The sequence below is a fragment of the Thalassophryne amazonica genome, chromosome 12, assembly GCF_902500255.1.
Source record: "Thalassophryne amazonica chromosome 12, fThaAma1.1, whole genome shotgun sequence".
Classification (NCBI taxonomy): Eukaryota; Metazoa; Chordata; class Actinopteri; order Batrachoidiformes; family Batrachoididae; genus Thalassophryne; species Thalassophryne amazonica.
The window spans coordinates 44,942,105-44,961,429 of record NC_047114.1 but is presented as its reverse complement, the minus strand read 5'-3'; the positions used below and the strand labels follow the sequence as shown (position 1 = coordinate 44,961,429).

Here is a 19,325-nt window from a genome sequence, read left to right as displayed (position 1 = left end):
TGAACAATATTTGAGAGAAATGGGTCTTTTGTTTATGTAGGAAATATTTTAGAGCTTTGAGTTTAGCTCATGAAAAATGGGAGCAAAAGCAAGAAGTGTTTATATTTTTGTGCAGATATTTGCAACACTTGCAAATTATTGAATTTATGCTAATGTTTTCTATAAAATATTTTACAATTACTGTATTAAGTGTTGTCTACGTGTTGAGTGAATAAATGGGTTGGGAGGTCAAAACATTTTTTGCTGCCAATGTGTGCATGTGCCTCCTTATTAGAAGAGCCCCCAAAACAAGATCAGATCCTAGATCCACCACTGAGCATACACCAAGATACTGGTTTTGAAAAGCATTTAAAACCAGGTAATCATTCATTTTGAACGGTTCTAACATCTCAACCTGATCTAAAGTGATCTTGTTTTAAATGGTTATACACAAACGATGGGCTGCAAAATGTTAGTGCTTTAAAATGGTTTCCAACCAGTATTGTTTTTAATGTGTTGAAACTTCAGATTAATTCTGTTTTGACGATTGTCAAAACTGTTGAATTTTAATTGATAAAATGAAAAGGTATTCATTTAGGTTATGAGATAAACCTTTTAAATATATTGTTCAACTTTCACTCATATGATGATTGAAGGAAACTTCTGGTTGTGGTTCTGAAAATGTTATTCTTTCAGAGTGCCCTACTGTTGTGTTGTCCATTATTTAAATATATATAGATAGATAGAGTGAGGTATTTGATCACTGTCGATTTTGTAAGTTCTCCCACCCACAAAGAATGGCGAGGTCTGTAATTTTTATTGTAGGTATACTTCACCTGTGAGAGACAGACTCCAAAAAGAAGAAGAAGAAAAAACAAAGTCACATTGTATGCTTTTTAAATAATTAATTTGCATTTTATTGCATGAAATAAGTATTTGATCCACTAGAAAACAGACCTTAATATTTGGTACAGAACTTTTGTTTGCAGTTACAGAGGTCAGATGTTCCTGTAGTTCTTGACCAAGTTTTCTCACACTGCAGCAGGGATTTTAGTCCACTCCTCCATACAGATCTTCTCCAGATCATTCAGGTTTGGAGTTTCAGCTCCGTCCAAAGATTTTTCTATTGAGTTTGGTCTGGAGACTGGCTAGGCCACTCAGGACCTTGAAATGCTTCTTACGGAAGCCCTCCTTAGTTGTCCTGGCTTTGTGTTTGGGGTCATTGTCGTGCTGGAAGACCCAGCCCACGACCCATCTTCAATGCTCTTACTGAGGGAACGAGGTTATTTGCCAAAATTCTCGCGACACATGACCCCATCCATCCTCCCTTCAATATGGTGCAGTTGTCCCGGACCCTTTGCAGAAAAGCACTCCCAAAAATGTTTCCACCCCCATGCTTCACGGTTGGGATGGTGTTCTTGGGGTTGTTCTCGTCCTCCAAACACAGAGTGGAGTTGATTCCAAAAAAGCTCTATTTTGGTCTCATCTGACCACATGACCTTCTCCCATGCCTCCTCTGGATCATCCAGATGGTCACTGGTGACCTTCAAACGTGCCTGGACATGTGCTGGCCTGAGCAGGGGGACCTTGCTGCCCTGCAGGATTTTAAACCATGACAGCGTTGTGCGCTCTGTAATGTAATCTTTGTGACTGTGGTCCCGGCTCTCTTCAGGTCATTGACCAGGTCCTCCCATGTAGTTCTGTGCTTTCTCAGAATCATCCTTACCCCATGAGGTGAGATCTTGCATGGAGCCCCAGACTGAGGAAGATTGACAGTCATTGTGTGTTTCTTCTATTTTCTAATAATTACTCCAACAGTTGTTGCCTTCTCACCAAGCTGCTTGCCTATTGTCCTGTAGCCCATCCCAGCCTTGTGCACGTCTACAGTTTTGTCCCTGATGTCCTTAGACAGCTCCTTGGTCTGATTGAGTGTGTGAACAGGTGTCTTTTATACAGGTAACAAGTTCACACAGGTGCAATTAGGAAGGTAAAGAGTGCAGAATAGGAGGGCTTCTTAAAGAAAACTAACAGGTCTGTGAGAGTCAGAATTCTTGCTGGTTGGTAGGTGATCAAATACATACAATGTGGTTTTCTGATTTATTGTTTGTTTTGTTTTTTTCTTAGATTCTGTCTCTCACAAGTTGAAGTGTACCTACGATAAAAATTACAAAGCTCTCCATTCTTTGTAGGTGGGAAAACTTGCAAAATCAACAGTGGATCAAATACTTATTTGCCTCAGTGTGTGTGTGTGTGTGTGTGTAGTAGTGTTCAGAATAATAGTAGTGCTATGTGACTAAAAAGATTAATCCAGGTTTTGAGTATATTCCTTATTGTTACATGGGAAACAAGGTACCAGTAGATTCTCACAAATCCAACAAGACCAAGCATTCATGATATGCACACTCTTAAGGCTATGAAATTGGGCTATTAGTAAAAAAAAAAAAGTAGAAAAGGGGTGTTCACAATAATAGTAGCATCTGCTGTTGACGCTACAAACTCAAAACTATTATGTTCAAACTGCTTTTTTAGCAATCCTGTGAATCACTAAAGTAGTATTTAGTTGTATAACCACAGTTTTTCATGATTTCTTCACATCTGCGAGGCATTAATTTTGTTGGTTTGGAACCAAGATTTTGCTCGTTTACTAGTGTCCTTGGGGTCATTGTCTTGTTGAAACACCCATTTCAGGGGCATGTCCTCTTCAGCATAAGGCAACATGACTTCTTCAAGTATTTTGACATATCCAAACTGATCCATGATACCTGGTATGCGATATATAGGCCCAACACCATAGTAGGAGAAACATGCCCATATCATGATGCTTGCACCACCATGCTTCTTGCACCACCATGCTTCACTGTCTTCACTGTGAACTGTGGCTTGAATTCAGGGTTTGGGGGTCGTCTCACAAACTGTATGTGGCCCTTGGACCCAAAAAGAACAGTTTTACTCTCATCAGTCCACAAAATATTCCTCCATTTCTCTTTAGGCCAGTTGATGTGTTCTTTGGCAAATTGTAACCTCTTCTGCACATCTTTTATTTAACAGAGGGACTTTGCGGGGGATTCTTGCAAATAAATTATCTTCACACAGGCGTCTTCTAACTGTCACAGCACTTACAGGTAACTCCAGACTGTCTTTGATGATCCTGGAGCTGATCAGTGGGTGAGCCTTTGCCATTCTGGTTATTCTTCTATCCATTTTGATGGTTGTTTTCCATTTTCTTCCACGCGTCTTTTTTTTTTTTTTTTTTTTGTCCATTTTAAAGCATTGGAGATCATTGTAGATGAACAGCCTATAATTTTTTGCACCTACGTATAAGTTTTCCCAACTTTTTAATCAAACTAAGCTGTTCTTCTGAACAATGTCTTGAACATCCGATTTTCCTCAGGCTTTCAAAGAGAAAAGCATGTTCAACAGGTGCTGGCTTCATCCTTAAATAGTGGACACCTGATTCACACCTGTTTGTTCCACAAAATTGATGAACTCACTGACTGAATGCCACACTACTATTATTGTGAACCCCCCCCCCCCTCTACTTTTTTTTTTACTAATAGCCCAGTTTCATAGTCTTAAGAGTGTGCATATCATGAATGCTTGGTCTTGTTGGATTTGTGAGAATCTACTGGTACCTTGTTTCCCATGTAACAATAAGGAATATACTTAAAACCTGGATTCATCTTTTTAGTCACATAGCACTACTATTATTCTGAACACTACTGTGTGTGTGTATGTATGTATGTATGTATGTTGTGTATATATCTATATATATTATATATATAATATATAATAATATAATATAAAAAAAATTAAGACATCCTGTTCAATCTTTGAACAACCACAGGCTGTCTATTTTGTCCTTTGGCATTGCGCCCAGTGGAGTAGAGGATATCTTTGTGCTGTTAAGACCCCACTTGTAGATTATTTATAAACTAAAGACTTAACATTGTGTTCTGTAAATGATACAGTGAGTGAATCAGTCATGTGTGTACATAAACCTCTTCTTAGCATTCCTTCAAGGTGTTTCCACAGGGTGCAGTTGAACTCGTAGTTCTAGATGTAGGTTCAGAACATTGCATTATGCTCACAGATTTCACAAAGTCTTGAAGCCAGCTACTGATCAACAGTACAGCAAGTCTGTAAACAGCAGCTGTTATGAAATGAAACAAGTCAGACATGGGTATTACAATTCCTTGAAGCCTGCAGAGAGAGGAAGTACTTCAGAACATTATGCTTGCCAAAGTCTCTCACACTAACCTTTCATAAACGTGCCACCGTATTAATGCAGTTCCATATTTGGATTAGTGAGCATACAGCATTCCATATGCTGAGATTGTGTGCAGTGTGCAAACCTTACATCAGCAAAAGCTATGCTAAAAAAAACAGGTCTGTGTCCTCGTGTGTCCTCAGTCACATGCACAGATCATTTCTAGAGTCCTGCACACTACAATAGGATGATTGAAGTCACATTACTCCATTTGAGCCCATGGAACACATCCAGAGCCAGTACTGCTATTACTGGGGTAAGTATATTTGATGTATAACATTCAAATTTATTGAGCAAATATGAACTAGCCTCTTGCCCACTGACTGCTGGTATAGGCTCCAGCTCCTCTGTGACCCTTAATTGGAGTAAACAGGTATGGAAAATGGATGTGGAAATGGCAAACTAAAATGCCTGTATAGGCAGCGTTAAATCAGATGAAGAACCAATTAAAGTTCACACAGTCTTTTTTTTTTTTTTTTTTTTTTTTTTTAATTTTAGTAGAAATGTTTGTATGCATGTCTGCTTACGACAAAAACAAAGGTTTGTTTATCTATGACACAGTTTGTAGGAAGTTTCTGGCATTTTTTTCACCCCTTTGCCACCCTAAGGGTGTGCCTTTTTATTTATAAAAACAATACATGGGCTACGATACAATTCAGGAACAATACTTTTTAGTATGGAACGAATCTGTGTTGTACAGTGCAGTCCAATACAGTTCTTTCTTTAATGTCGACATGCATTTTCATGATAAATTAGCATAACCCAAAAGTGATATTGCTTACTCTCAAATGCATATTTCATTAAACACTAGGGACATTCTTCATGTTTTTACTATTGTCCTGCAACTGATTGTCGCTGCCTTTATTTGCCACTGGGGGCAGCACCTCATACAGAAGCAGAAAGTGCAGCATAGAAGAAGTAGGCAATTCATTCATTTTCTACACCCGCTTTTTCCAATTAAGAATCATGACGGCCTGGAGTTGTCATAGAACGTGAGGCAGGGTGCACCTGAACAAGATGTCAGTCTGTCACCGGGCCACATACAGACAAGCACATTCACACGTGTGGTCAACTTACAGTGCATCCAGAAAGTATTCACAATGCTTTTTCCACATTTTATGTTACAACCTGATTCCAAAATGGAGTAAATTATTATTTCCCCACCCAAAAAAATTCTACTCAACACCCAATAATGACAACATAGAAAAAGGTGGGTTTTTTTTTGTTTTGTTTTTTTAACTAAAATAACAAATCACCTACATAAGTAGTTACACCATTTGCTCAATACTTTGTTGATGGCACCAGTGGCATCATTCAAGGATATCCAGGTGTTCTTAAATTATGCCAGAAGCTTGGTGCACCTATCTTGGGGCAGTTTTTCCCTATTCCTCTATGCAGCACCTCTCAAACTTCGTCAGGTTGGATGGGGAGTGTCGGTGCACAGCCATTTTCAGATCTCTCCAGACAAACAACCTGGCATTTTCAGCCAATAAATAATAAAATAGCTGGGTTTGCATGCAGATAGATTAACAGTGAATGCTATTTTGGCCCCAAGATGGCAGCATGAGTCACGTGACTGTGTTTTGTTTTGTTTTTTTCCCCCTCTCATGTCGCTACCCTGTGAATAAAGGGACTCTATCCTGAACAGGATGCAAGTCTGTCACAGGGCGACATGGAGACAGACAATCTCGGTTACACACACGGGCAAATTAAAGTTTCCAATTCATATAACCTACTTGTCTTTGTAAGTGGGAGGAAGCTGGAGCCGCTGGAGGGAACCCACGCAAACACAGGGAGAACATGCAAACTCCACACAGAAAGGACTGGGTGGGAAGTGATCCCACAATCTTCTTTTTGTTAGGCAACAGTGCTAACAACAATGCCATGGTGCCATCATCATCATTGTCACTGTACAGGAACAAATTAATGCAAGTAGAACAAAATTTGAAGGGCTGCTTCAAGGTGCTGGGAAAAGATAAAACAAAAAATGGTGTAACTGTAGGAAATTGTAGCGTTTGCATAGCAAGCAACATGCAACAAGATGTTGTAATAAGCACAGTTTGTAATAAAACAAATTCACACGTGCTTATAGTAACAGTGGAGGTATGAAAGTGTGGAATTGTCAGTGACCTCTATTGCACATGAACTTATTGCTGTTATTGCACGTTGTCTTGTATGGTGGTGGGTGGTGGGGGGGGGGGGGGTGAGTGAGTCTGCATGTGTATGAGCAATGCATGGGAGTGGGGAGGCTTTGGTGTATGAGAGGTGGGGGCATGTGTGCATTTAGTGTAGTGGGAAGTTGGCTCTGAGTCTGTTAGTCTTGGTTCTGATGCCAGAGGGCAACAGGTCAAACAGTTGGGAAATGAGATGGGAGGTGTAAATGTCTTTCAGGGAAGGGAGGGGGCAGCTGATGATCTTACGCACTTACATCTTAAACCAGTCTGTGGAGCCTTCTCCGGTCAGCCTCGGTGCAGCGGGAGATGCACTCAGTGGAGGAGCGGTAGATCACCAGCAGCTTCTCAGTGACATTGTTCTTCCTGAGCACTCTGCAAATGGTAAATGGACTGCATTTATATAGCGCTCTTCCATCTGCATCAGACGCTCAGAGCACTTTACAATTATAACTCACATTCACCCCGATGTCAGGGTGTTGCCATACAAGACGCTCACTACACACCGGGAGCAATAGGGGATTAAGGACCTTGCCTCACCTAACCCCAAGGTGATGGTCTAGTGGTTAATTTCAGGACCTCATCCCTGTAGGCCAACTTGTCTGAGATCAGCCCCACCGCTGTTGTGTCACCTGCAACCTTCACTGTGGTGTTGCTGGTGTGGTCAGGTCTGCAGTCAGAGGTGTAGCGGTTGTAGAGTAGGGGCTTCATCACGCACGGTTGTGGGGTGTCTGGGTGGAGGAGAGACGGGGTCTGAGTTTCACTGTCTGGGGCTGGTTGGTGAGAAGGTCCTTAATCCAGGAGCGGGTGAGTGGGCGAAGTCCCAGGTCAGACACTTGCCATCAAGATGTCTGGGATGATTTGAGAGGCTGAGTAGTCGCTGAAGAGCATCCTGACGTTGCTCTCCCAGTGTTCCAAGTGGCTCAGCATGGTGTGTAGGTCAATGGCTATGGCATCCTTGGTTGATCTGTTTGCTCTGTAAGCAAACTGGTGTTTTGCCATTGCCCAGAAGTCTCTGTGGCAGGAGTTATAGCCACTTTTACACATGATGTCAAATTTTTCTTGTTTTCCAGTCATTATGGGCTATAAATGGTGCCATAATGACCCTTCTGTGGTATTCTACAACCCCTGGCAATAATTATGGAATCACCGGCCTCGGAGGATGTTCATTCAGTTGTTTAATTTTGTAGAAAAAAAGCAGATCACAGACATGACACAAAACTAAAGTAATTTCAGATGGCAACTTTCTGGCTTTAAGAAACTTATTCACTTTGCGTGTTTTTAGGAATCCGCTAGCTTAGCGTAGCTACTAGCTCTTAGCCGATTTAGCATGGCGGCTTCTCCTGTCTCTCCCGCACTTTGCTCTGGGTGTGAAATGTTTAGTTATTCCTCGGCCTCCTTTAGCAGTAACAGTACTTGTAATAAGTGCAGCTTATTCGTAGCTTTGGAGGCCAGGCTGGGCGAATTGGAGACTCGGCTCCGCACCGTGGAAAATTCTACAGTTAGCCAGGCCCCTGTAGTTGGTGCAGACCAATGTAGCTTAGCCGCCGTTAGTTACCCCCTGGCAGATCCCGAGCAGCCGGGAAAGCAGGCTGACTGGGTGACTGTGAGGAGGAAGCGTAGCCCTAAACAGAAGCCCCGTGTACACCGCCAACCCATTCACATCTCTAACTTAACCGTTTTTCCCCACTCGACGACACACCCGCCGAGGATCAAACTCGGTTATTGGCAACTCTGTTTTGCGAAATGTGAATTAGCGACACCAGCAACCATAGTCAATTGTCTTCCGGGGGCCAGAGCAGGCGACATTGAAGGAAATTTGAAACTGCTGGCTAAGGCTAAGCGTAAATTTGGTAAGATTGTAATTCACGTCGGCAGTAATGACACCCGGTTACGCCAATCGGAGGTTACTAAAATTAACATTAAATCGGTGTGTAACTTTGCAAAAACAATGTCGGACTCTGTAGTTTTCTCTGGGCCCCTCCCCAATCAGACCGGGAGTGACATGTTTAGCCGCATGTTCTCCTTGAATTGCTGGCTGTCTGAGTGGTGTCCAAAAAATGAGGTGGGCTTCATAGATAATTGGCAAAGCTTCTGGGGAAAACCTGGTCTTGTTAGGAGAGACGGCATCCATCCCACTTTGGATGGAGCAGCTCGCTCATTTCTAGAAATCTGGCCAATTTTCTTAAATCCTCCAACCATGACTATCCAGGGTTGGGACCAGGAAGCAGAGTTGTAGTCTTACACACCTCTCTGCAGCTTCTCTCCCCCTGCCATCCCCTCATTACCATCCCCGTAGAGACGGTGCCTGCTCCCAGACTAACCAATAACCAGCAAAAATCTATTTAAGCATAAAAATTCAAAAGAAAAATAATATAGCACCTTCAACTGCACCACAGACTAAAACAGTTAATGGGTCTATTAAACATTAGGTCTCTCTCTTCTAAGTCCCTGTTAGTAATGATGTAATAATTGATCAACATATTGATTTATTCTGCCTTACAGAAACCTGGTTACAGCAGGATGAATATGTTAGTTTAAATGAGTCACACACCCCGAGTCACACTAAACTGTCAGAATGCTCGTAGCACGGGCCGGGGCGGAGGATTAGCAGCAATCTTCCATTCCAGCTTATTAATTAATCAAAAACCCAGACAGAGCTTTAATTCATTTGAAAGCTTGACTCTTAGTCTTGTCCATCCAAATTGGAAGTCCCAAAAAACAGTTTTATTTGTTATCTTTATTATCTATCGTCCACCTGGTCGTTACTGTGAGTTTCTCTGTGAATTTCAGACCTTTTGTCTGACTTAGTGCTTAGCTCAGATAAGATAATTATAGTGGGCGATTTTAACATCCACACAGATGCTGAGAATGACAGCCTCAACACTGCATTTAATCTATTATTAGACTCTATTGGCTTGTGCTCAAAAAGTAAATGAGTCCACCCACCACTTTAATCATATCTGAGATCTTGTTCTGACTTATGGTATGGAAATAGAAGGACTTAAACAGTATTCCCTCAAACTCCCTTCTGTCTGATCATTTCTTAATAACATTTACATTTACTCTGATGGACTACCCAGCAGTGGGGAATAAGTTCATTACACTAGAAGTCTTTCAGAAAGCGCTGTAACTAGGGTTTAAGGATATGATTCCTTCTTTATGTCTCTAATGCCATATACCAACACAGTGCAGAGTAGCTACCTAACTCTGTAAGTGAGATAGAGTATCTCGCCAATAGTTTTACATCCTCATTGAAGACAACTTTGGATGCTGTAGCTCCTCTAAAAAAGAGAGCTTTAATCAGAAGTGCCTGACTCCGTGGTATAACTCACAAACTCGTAGCTTAAAGCAGATACCCGTAAGTTGGAGAGGAAATGGCGTCTCACTAATTAGAAGATCTTCACTTAGCCTGGAAAAAGAGTCTGTTGCTCTATAAAAAAGCCCTCCGTAAAGCTAGGACATCTTTCTACTCATCACTAATTGAAGAAAATAAGAACAACCCCAGGTTTCTTTTCAGCACTGTAGCCAGGCTGACAAAGAGTCAGAGCTCTATTGAGCTGAGTATTCCATTAACTTTAACTAGTAATGACTTCATGACTTTCTTTGCTAACAAAATTTTAACTATTAGAGAAAAAAATTAATCATAACCATCCCAAAGACGTATCGTTATCTTTGGCTGCTTTCAGTGATGCCGGTATTTGGTTAGACTCTTTCTCTCCGATTGTTCTGTCTGAGTTATTTTCATTAGTTACTTCATCCAAACCATCAACATGTTTATTAGACCCCATTCCTACCAGGCTGCTCAAGGAAGCCCTACCATTATTTAATGCTTTGATCTTAAATATGATCAATCTATCTTTGTTAGTTGGCTATGTACCACAGGCTTTTAAGGTGGCAGTAATTAAACCATTACTTAAAAAGCCATCACTTGACCCAGCTATCTTAGCTAATTATAGGCCAATCTCCAACCTTTCTTTTCTCTCAAAAATTCTTGAAAGGGTAGTTGTAAAACAGCTAACTGATCATCTGCAGAGGAATGGTCTATTTGAAGAGTTTCAGTCAGGTTTTAGAATTCATCATAGTACAGAAACAGCATTAGTGAAGGTTACAAATTATCTTCTTATGGCCTCGGACAGTGGACTCATCTCTGTGCTTGTTCTGTTAGACCTCAGTGCTGCTTTTGATACTGTTGACCATAAAATTTTATTACAGAGATTAGAGCATGCCATAGGTATTAAAGGCACTGCGCTGCGGTGGTTTGAATCATATTTGTCTAATAGATTACAATTTGTTCATGTATATAAATGGGGAATCTTCTTCACAGACTAAAGTTAATTATGGAGTTCCTCAAGGTTCTGTGCTAGGACCAATTTTATTCACTTTATACATGCTTCCCTTAGGCAGTATTATTAGACGACATTGCTTAAATTTTCATTGTTACGCAGATGATACCCAGCTTTATCTATCCATGAAGCCAGAGGACACACACCAATTAGCTAAACTGCAGGATTGTCTTACAGACATAAAGACATGGATGACCTCTAATTTCCTGCTTTTAAACTCAGATAAAACTGAAGTTATTGTACTTGGCCCCACAAATCTTAGAAACATGGTGTCTAACCAGATCCTTACTCTGGATGGCATTACCCTGACCTCTAGTAATACTGTGAGAAATCTTGGAGTCATTTTTGATCAGGATATGTCATTCAAAGCGCATATTAAACAAATATATAGGACTGCTTTTTTGCATTTACGCAATATCTCTAAAATCAAGAGAAATCTAAATCAAAACAAAGGAGAGGTTTATCAAACTCTTAAAAGAGGGTAAATCATCACGCAATGTTGCAAAAGATGTTGGCTGTTCACAGTCAGCTGTGTCTAAACTCTGGACCAAATACAAACATGGGAAGGTTGTTAAAGGCAAACATACTGGTAGACCAAGGAAGACATCAAAGCGTCAAGACAGAAAACTTAAAGCAATATGTCTCAAAAATCGAAAATGCACAACAAAACAAATGAGGAACGAATGGGAAGAAACTGGAGTCAACGTCTGTGACCGAACTGTAAGAAATCGCCTAAAGGAAATGGGATTTACATACAGAAAAGCTAAACGAAAGCCATCATTAACACCTAAACATAAAAAAACAAGGTTACAATGGCCTAAGGAAAAGCAGTCGTGGACTGTGGATGACTGGATGAAAGTCATATTCAGTGATGAATCTCGAATCTGCATTGGGCAAGGTGATGATGCTGGAACTTTTGTTTGGTGCCGTTCCAATGAGATTTATAAGATGACTGCCTGAGTCATTGATGATATGGGGCTGCATGTCAGGGTAAAGGCACTGGGGAGATGGCTGTCATTACATCATCAATAAATGCACAAGTTTACGTTGATATTTTGGACACTTTTCTTATCCCATCAATTGAAAGGATGTTTGGGGATGATGAAATCATTTTTCAAGATCATAATGCATCTTGCCATAGAGCAAAAACTGTGAAAACATTCCTTGCAAAAAGACACATAGGGTCATTGTCATGGCCTGCAAATAGTCCGGATCTTAATCCAATTGAAAATCTTTGGTGGAAGTTGAAGAAAATGGTCCATGACAAGACTCCGACCTGCAAAGCTGATCTGGCAACAGCAATCAGAGAAAGTTGGAGCCAGATTGATGAAGAGTACTGTTTGTCACTCATTAAGTCCATGCCTCAGAGACTGCAAGCTGTTATAAAAGCCAGAGGTGGTGCAACAAAATACTAGTGATGTGTTGGAGCATTCTTTTGTTTCTCATGATTCCATGATTTTTTCCTCAGAATGATTAATTGGTCTAAAAAAAGTAACCGTTACTGACTGCCACATTTTTTTTTCCTGATTTCTTATAGTGTTTCTAAAGCCAGAAAGTTGCCATTGAAATGACTTTAGTTTTGTGTCATGTCTGTGATCTGCTTTTTTTCTACAAATTTAACAACTGAATGAACATCCTCCGAGGCCGGTGATTCCATAATTTTTGCCAGGGTTGTAATATTCCAAATCTCACCCTTTGAAAAACAGGTTCCAGTTTGTGGCGCTCCTTACTCAGTATTGTGTTACAGCAGGTTACCCCCCTCCCTTAATAATAAGGCCACCAATAACAAATTGCTGACTTATATAATGTATACACATATGTGTGTGTAGGTCTAAATTTTGTGTTTTATTAACATTATTTCTTTAAAGATTGAAGAAAGTTTGAGATGATCGTAGGAGATGTTTTCCAGACTTATTTTCACAAAAAGAACATGTTCTCACACAGACAGACACCAGCATGACAAAACAATGTCCTGTATCTTATGTTTGTAGTGGCAGAACATAAAAATATGGTGCTTTTACTTGCCAACTGCTTCAGTCCCCTGATGCGTAAATGTGTGACCAGAAGGAATATGTAAGCCCCATTTAAGATGTTAGCACTAACCAGTGTAAGCAGAAGAGGAAAGCTCCAGTAAGGCCCAGTCCCAATACTCTCCATGCACCCTACCACTTCACCCTTTGCCTTCATTTTGCACGTTCACTTGAACGTACAAAATGAAGTCTTAATAAATCACAGAAGATTGATGGAGCTGTAAACGGCTACAGATGTGCAGTGGTTGATGGAAAACAGGCAGTGACAGAGCAGTTACAAGTGTCAAACCCTGAAGAACGCTCTTCAGTGTAAGAAAACTTGGCTCTTCCTTGTGGCACCATGGTTGGACAGTGTTGCATTGCTGCAGAAGGTGATCACTGTGTGCGTGCATCACGACCGACCACAGCACAGGGAAAAGGACCTTGGAGGAACATTCAACGTAAAATCAATGCATGTACGAAAAAAAAGCATGAATGCAGTGAATACTCCTATTGAAGGACCAACAATGAAAAGTATGTTGGTCAGTAGTGGGCGTGTACAGTAGCAGGTCACTCATTATGCCTCGACGACGTGGCTCTTATATAGATAACCAAACATGCTACAGGCTGTTATGGTTGTATGTTATGTTGGTGTTACTTATGTCGCTGATTTTTTTAAATTTTGTTTCTCTCCAGAATTGCTCCAGCTATGCTGCGCCAGGCATCCTATGGCACAATAAAAATTGGCACATACCAAAGCTTTAAGAGGCTGCTAGTTGACAGACCTGAAGGTGAGTCTCATTTTCGTGTTTTCACTTCCTCCTGACCCTGTTGAAGGTCAGCACATTTGCTTGGCCTGTTTTATCATTCCTCCTAACTTTGTTCAGGATGAGGGCTCATTTTTGTGGGCTGTGATTGTCTTAATCTGGATCATGGAATGAAATACTGCTCTACAGTTCTGGTGTTTCTCCTCTTTCAGATGAGACGATGCTGACTAATGTGATGTGTGGTATTCTCGCTGGTGTCATTTCCTCCTCCATTGCCAACCCCACTGATGTGCTGAAGGTAAGCTCGTGGCACAATCACTGTGGCACAAACACTGAACCAAAGAGTTCATTCTTTGACTCATCAGACCAGAGAATTTTGTTTTTCATTTATCTGAGTCCTTCAGGTGTCTTTTGGCAAACTCCAGGCAGGCTGCCATGTGCCTTTTTCCTAAGGAGTGGTTTCAGTCTGGCCACTCTACCATACAGGCCTGATTGGTGGATTGCTACACAGGTTGTCCTTCTGGAAAGATCTCCTCTCTCCAAAGAAGAATGCTAGAGCTCTGAGAGAGTGACCATCAGGTTCTTGGTCACCTCCCTGTCTAAGGCCCTTCTCCCCCGATCGCTCAGTTTAGATGGGCGGCCATTGTGAGGAAGAGTCCTGGTGGATCTGAACATTTTCAGTTTACTGATGACGGAGGCCACTGTGCTCATTGGGACCTTCAAAGCAGCAGAAATATTTTTGTACCCTCCCCAGATTTGTGCCTCGAGACAATCCTGTCTGAGGTCTACAGACAATTAATTCTGTTCAACATGTTTAATTTTTTCTGTGTTCAGCACAAGACGCAGAAAGGATAGTTTTCTCATAAGTTGAGGCAACTTAACGGTACTTAACCTGACTGGATGCCACAACCACACAATATAACGCTACCCGATGCCAGTTTGATTCCATTGCTGCCAAGCTATAAGTCACGCAGGATTGTTGTCGAACTATTTATACCATGTACACAATGCAGTAAAACTAAAGCACTCAAAGAGCACATGTGAATAATTAAAAGAAAAAAAATGTGGCTGTAGCTCATTGCGTTCGCCTCCTCAAGTTCTCTCATGATTGTGTTAAATAAAGTCCATAAGTCCTGCTCACAGACTGATTGCCAGAGACATGACATGTCCACATCCAGTAGGGGTGGTGGACATGTGATTAATGCACTTGGTTTTAGTGCGGAAGGTTCGCGGTTCGAATCTCACCCCTACCACATTTCTCCATGTAATGTGGAGTTGCGTCAGGAAGGGCATCCGGCGTAAAATTTGTGCCGATTCAACATGCAGATCCACCTTGGATTTGCTGTGGCGACCCCGAGTACAAAACAAGGGAGCAGCTGAAGGGACTTACATATTCACAGACTGTTCGTGCCTGAACGCCGGCGGCAGCGGTCACAGAAAGAAATATAAACTAGAAGAGAAATCAGAGTGCACGCCTACTCATTTTACAATCTGGCTGCAGCTGAGCTCCTCGGCGCTTTCACCTCCTCAGGCTTCCCCCCGCGCGCACTCCCCACACGCGTGCAACTGACGCAGATATTCGTGCATTATTAGATAAGCAGCATATGCAACTTGAAGCAAGCCTAGTGTGAAAGGGGCATTAGACAGATTTTTGAACAATATTTGAGAGAAATGGGTCTTTTGTTTATGTAGGAAATATTTTAGAGCTTTGAGTTTAGCTCATGAAAAATGGGAGCAAAAGCAAGAAGTGTTTTATATTTTTGTGCAGTATATTTGCAACACTTGCAAATTATTGAATTTATGCTTAATGTTTTCTATAAAATATTTTACAATTACTGTATTAAGTGTTGTCTACGTGTTGAGTGAATAAATGGGTTGGGAGGTCAAAACATTTTTTGCTGCCAATGTGTGCATGTTGCCTCCTTATTAGAAGAGCCCCCAAAAAAAGATCAGATCCTAGATCCACCACTGAAGCATACACCAAGATACTGGTTTGAAAAGCATTTAAACCAGGTAATCATTCATTTTGAACTGGTTCTAAACATCTCTAACCTGATCTAAAGTGATCTTGTTTTAAATGGTTATACACAAACGATGGGCTGCAACAAATGTTAGTGCTTTAAAATGGTTTCCAACCAGTATTGTTTTAATGTGTTGAAACTTCAGATTATCTGTTTTGACTGATTGTCAAAACTGTTGAATTTTAATTGATAAAATGAAAAGGTATTCATTTAGGTTATGAGATAAACCTTTTAAATATATATTTTCAACATTTCACTCATATGATTGATTGAAGGAACTCTGGTTGTGGTTCTGAAAATGTTATTCTTTCAGAGTGCACTACTGTTGTGTTGTCCATTATTTAAATATATATAGATAGATAGAGTGAGGTATTTGATCCACTGTCGATTTTGTAAGTTCTCCCACCCACAAAGAATGGCGAGGTCTGTAATTTTTATTGTAGGTATACTTCAACTGTGAGAGACAGACTCCAAAAAGAAGAAGAAGAAAAAACAAAGTCACATTGTATGCTTTTTAAATAATTAATTTGCATTTTATTGCATGAAATAAGTATTTGATCCACTAGAAAAACAGACCTTAATATTTGGTACAGAAACTTTTGTTTGCAGTTACAGAGGTCAGATGTTTCCTGTAGTTCTTGACCAAGTTTTCTCACACTGCAGCAGGGATTTTAGTCCACTCCTCCATACAGATCTTCTCCAGATCATTCAGGTTTGGAGTTTCAGCTCCGTCCAAAGATTTTCTATTGAGTTCTGGTCTGGAGACTGGCTAGGCCACTCCAGGACCTTGAAATGCTTCTTACGGAGCCCCTCCTTAGTTGTCCTGGCTTTGTGTTTGGGGTCATTGTCGTGCTGGAAGACCCAGCCACGACCCATCTTCAATGCTCTTACTGAGGGAAAGAGGTTATTTGCCAAAATCTCGCGACACATGACCCCATCCATCCTCCCTTCAATATGGTGCAGTTGTCCCGGACCCTTTGCAGAAAAGCACTCCCAAAAATGTTTCCACCCCCATGCTTCACGGTTGGGATGGTGTTCTTGGGGTTGTTCTCGTCCTCCAAACACAGAGTGGAGTTGATTCCAAAAAAGCTCTATTTTGGTCTCATCTGACCACATGACCTTCTCCCATGCCTCCTCTGGATCATCCAGATGGTCACTGGTGACCTTCAAACGTGCCTGGACATGTGCTGGCCTGAGCAGGGGGACCTTGCTGCCCTGCAGGATTTTAAACCATGACAGCGTTGTGCGCTCTGTAATGTAATCTTTGTGACTGTGGTCCCGGCTCTCTTCAGGTCATTGACCAGGTCCTCCCATGTAGTTCTGTGCTTTCTCAGAATCATCCTTACCCCATGAGGTGAGATCTTGCATGGAGCCCCAGACTGAGGAAGATTGACAGTCATTGTGTGTTTCTTCTATTTTCTAATATTACTCCAACAGTTGTTGCCTTCTCACCAAGCTGCTTGCCTATTGTCCTGTAGCCCATCCCAGCCTTGTGCACGTCTACAGTTTTGTCCCTGATGTCCTTAGACAGCTCCTTGGTCTGATTGAGTGTGTGAACAGGTGTCTTTTATACAGGTAACAAGTTCACACAGGTGCAATTAGGAAGGTAAAGAGTGCAGAATAGGAGGGCTTCTTAAAGAAAAACTAACAGGTCTGTGAGAGTCAGAATTCTTGCTGGTTGGTAGGTGATCAAATACATACAATGTGGTTTTCTGATTTATTGTTTGTTTTGTTTTTTTCTTAGATTCTGTCTCTCACAAGTTGAAGTGTACCTACGATAAAAATTACAAAGCTCTCCATTCTTTGTAGGTGGGAAAACTTGCAAAATCAACAGTGGATCAAATACTTATTTGCCTCAGAGTGTGTGTGTGTGTGTGTAGTAGTGTTCAGAATAATAGTAGTGCTATGTGACTAAAAAGATTAATCCAGGTTTTGAGTATATTCCTTATTGTTACATGGGAAACAAGGTACCAGTAGATTCTCACAAATCCAACAAGACCAAGCATTCATGATATGCACACTCTTAAGGCTATGAAATTGGGCTATTAGTAAAAAAAAAAAAAAGTAGAAAAGGGTGTTCACAATAATAGTAGCATCTGCTGTTGACGCTACAAACTCAAAACTATTATGTTCAAACTGCTTTTTTAGCAATCCTGTGAATCACTAAAGTAGTATTTAGTTGTATAACCACAGTTTTTCATGATTTCTTCACATCTGCGAGGCATTAATTTTGTTGGTTTGGAACCAAGATTTTGCTCGTTTACTAGTGTCCTTGGGGTCATTGTCTTGTTGAAACACCCATTTCAGGGGCATGTCCTCTTCAGCATAAGGCAACATGACTTCTTCAAGTATTTTGACATATCCAAACTGATCCATGATACCTGGTATGCGATATATAGGCCCAACACCATAGTAGGAGAAACATGCCCATATCATGATGCTTGCACCACCATGCTTCTTGCACCACCATGCTTCACTGTCTTCACTGTGAACTGTGGCTTGAATTCAGGGTTTGGGGGTCGTCTCACAAACTGTATGTGGCCCTTGGACCCAAAAAGAAACAGTTTTACTCTCATCAGTCCACAAAATATTCCTCCATTTCTCTTTAGGCCAGTTGATGTGTTCTTGGCAAATTGTAACCTCTTCTGCACATCTTTTATTTAACAGAGGGACTTTGCGGGGGATTCTTGCAAATAAATTATCTTCACACAGGCGTCTTCTAACTGTCACAGCACTTACAGGTAACTCCAGACTGTCTTTGATGATCCTGGAGCTGATCAGTGGGTGAGCCTTTGCCATTCTGGTTATTCTTCTATCCATTTTGATGGTTGTTTTCCATTTTCTTCCACGCGTCTGTTTTTTTTTTTTTTTTTTTTTTTTTTTGTCCATTTTAAAGCATTGGAGATCATTGTAGATGAACAGCCTATAATTTTTTGTACCTACGTATAAGTTTTCCCAACTTTTTAATCAAACTAAGCTGTTCTTCTGAACAATGTCTTGAACATCCGATTTTCCTCAGGCTTTCAAAGAGAAAAGCATGTTCAACAGGTGCTGGCTTCATCCTTAAATAGTGGACACCTGATTCACACCTGTTTGTTCCACAAAATTGATGAACTCACTGACTGAATGCCACACTACTATTATTGTGAACCCCCCCCCCTTCTACTTTTTTTTTTACTAATAGCCCAGTTTCATAGTCTTAAGAGTGTGCATATCATGAATGCTTGGTCTTGTTGGATTTGTGAGAATCTACTGGTACCTTGTTTCCCATGTAACAATAAGGAATATACTTAAAACCTGGATTCATCTTTTTAGTCACATAGCACTACTATTATTCTGAACACTACTGTGTGTGTGTATGTATGTATGTATGTATGTGTGTATATATATATATATATATATATATATATATATATATATATATATAATATAATATAAAAAAAAATTAAGACATCCTGTTCAATCTTTGAACAACCACAGGCTGTCTATTTTGTCCTTTGGCATTGCGCCCAGTGGAGTAGAGGATATCTTTGTGCTGTTAAGACCCCACTTGTAGATTATTTATAAACTAAAGACTTAACATTGTGTTCTGTAAATGATACAGTGAGTGAATCAGTCATGTGTGTACATAAAACCTCTTCTTAGCATGTCCTTCAAGGTGTTTCCACAGGGTGCAGTTGAACAGCTCGTAGTTCTAGATGTAGGTTCAGAACATTGCATTATGCTCACAGATTTCACAAAGTCTTGAAGCCAGCTACTGATCAA

The 19,325-nt window shown here is 40.7% G+C and overlaps 1 protein-coding gene across 1 annotated transcript in view; it reads left to right on the top strand.

Annotated features, from left to right (window-relative positions):
- Positions 1-19,325, top strand: part of LOC117521882 (kidney mitochondrial carrier protein 1-like) — a 47,275-nt gene that overhangs the window by 14,467 nt on the left and 13,483 nt on the right. The window contains exons 3-4 of the mRNA XM_034183228.1: positions 13,469-13,563; positions 13,752-13,837. Coding sequence (XP_034039119.1) covers positions 13,469-13,563; positions 13,752-13,837 — 181 coding nt within the window. The remainder of the gene's footprint in view (positions 1-13,468; positions 13,564-13,751; positions 13,838-19,325) is intronic.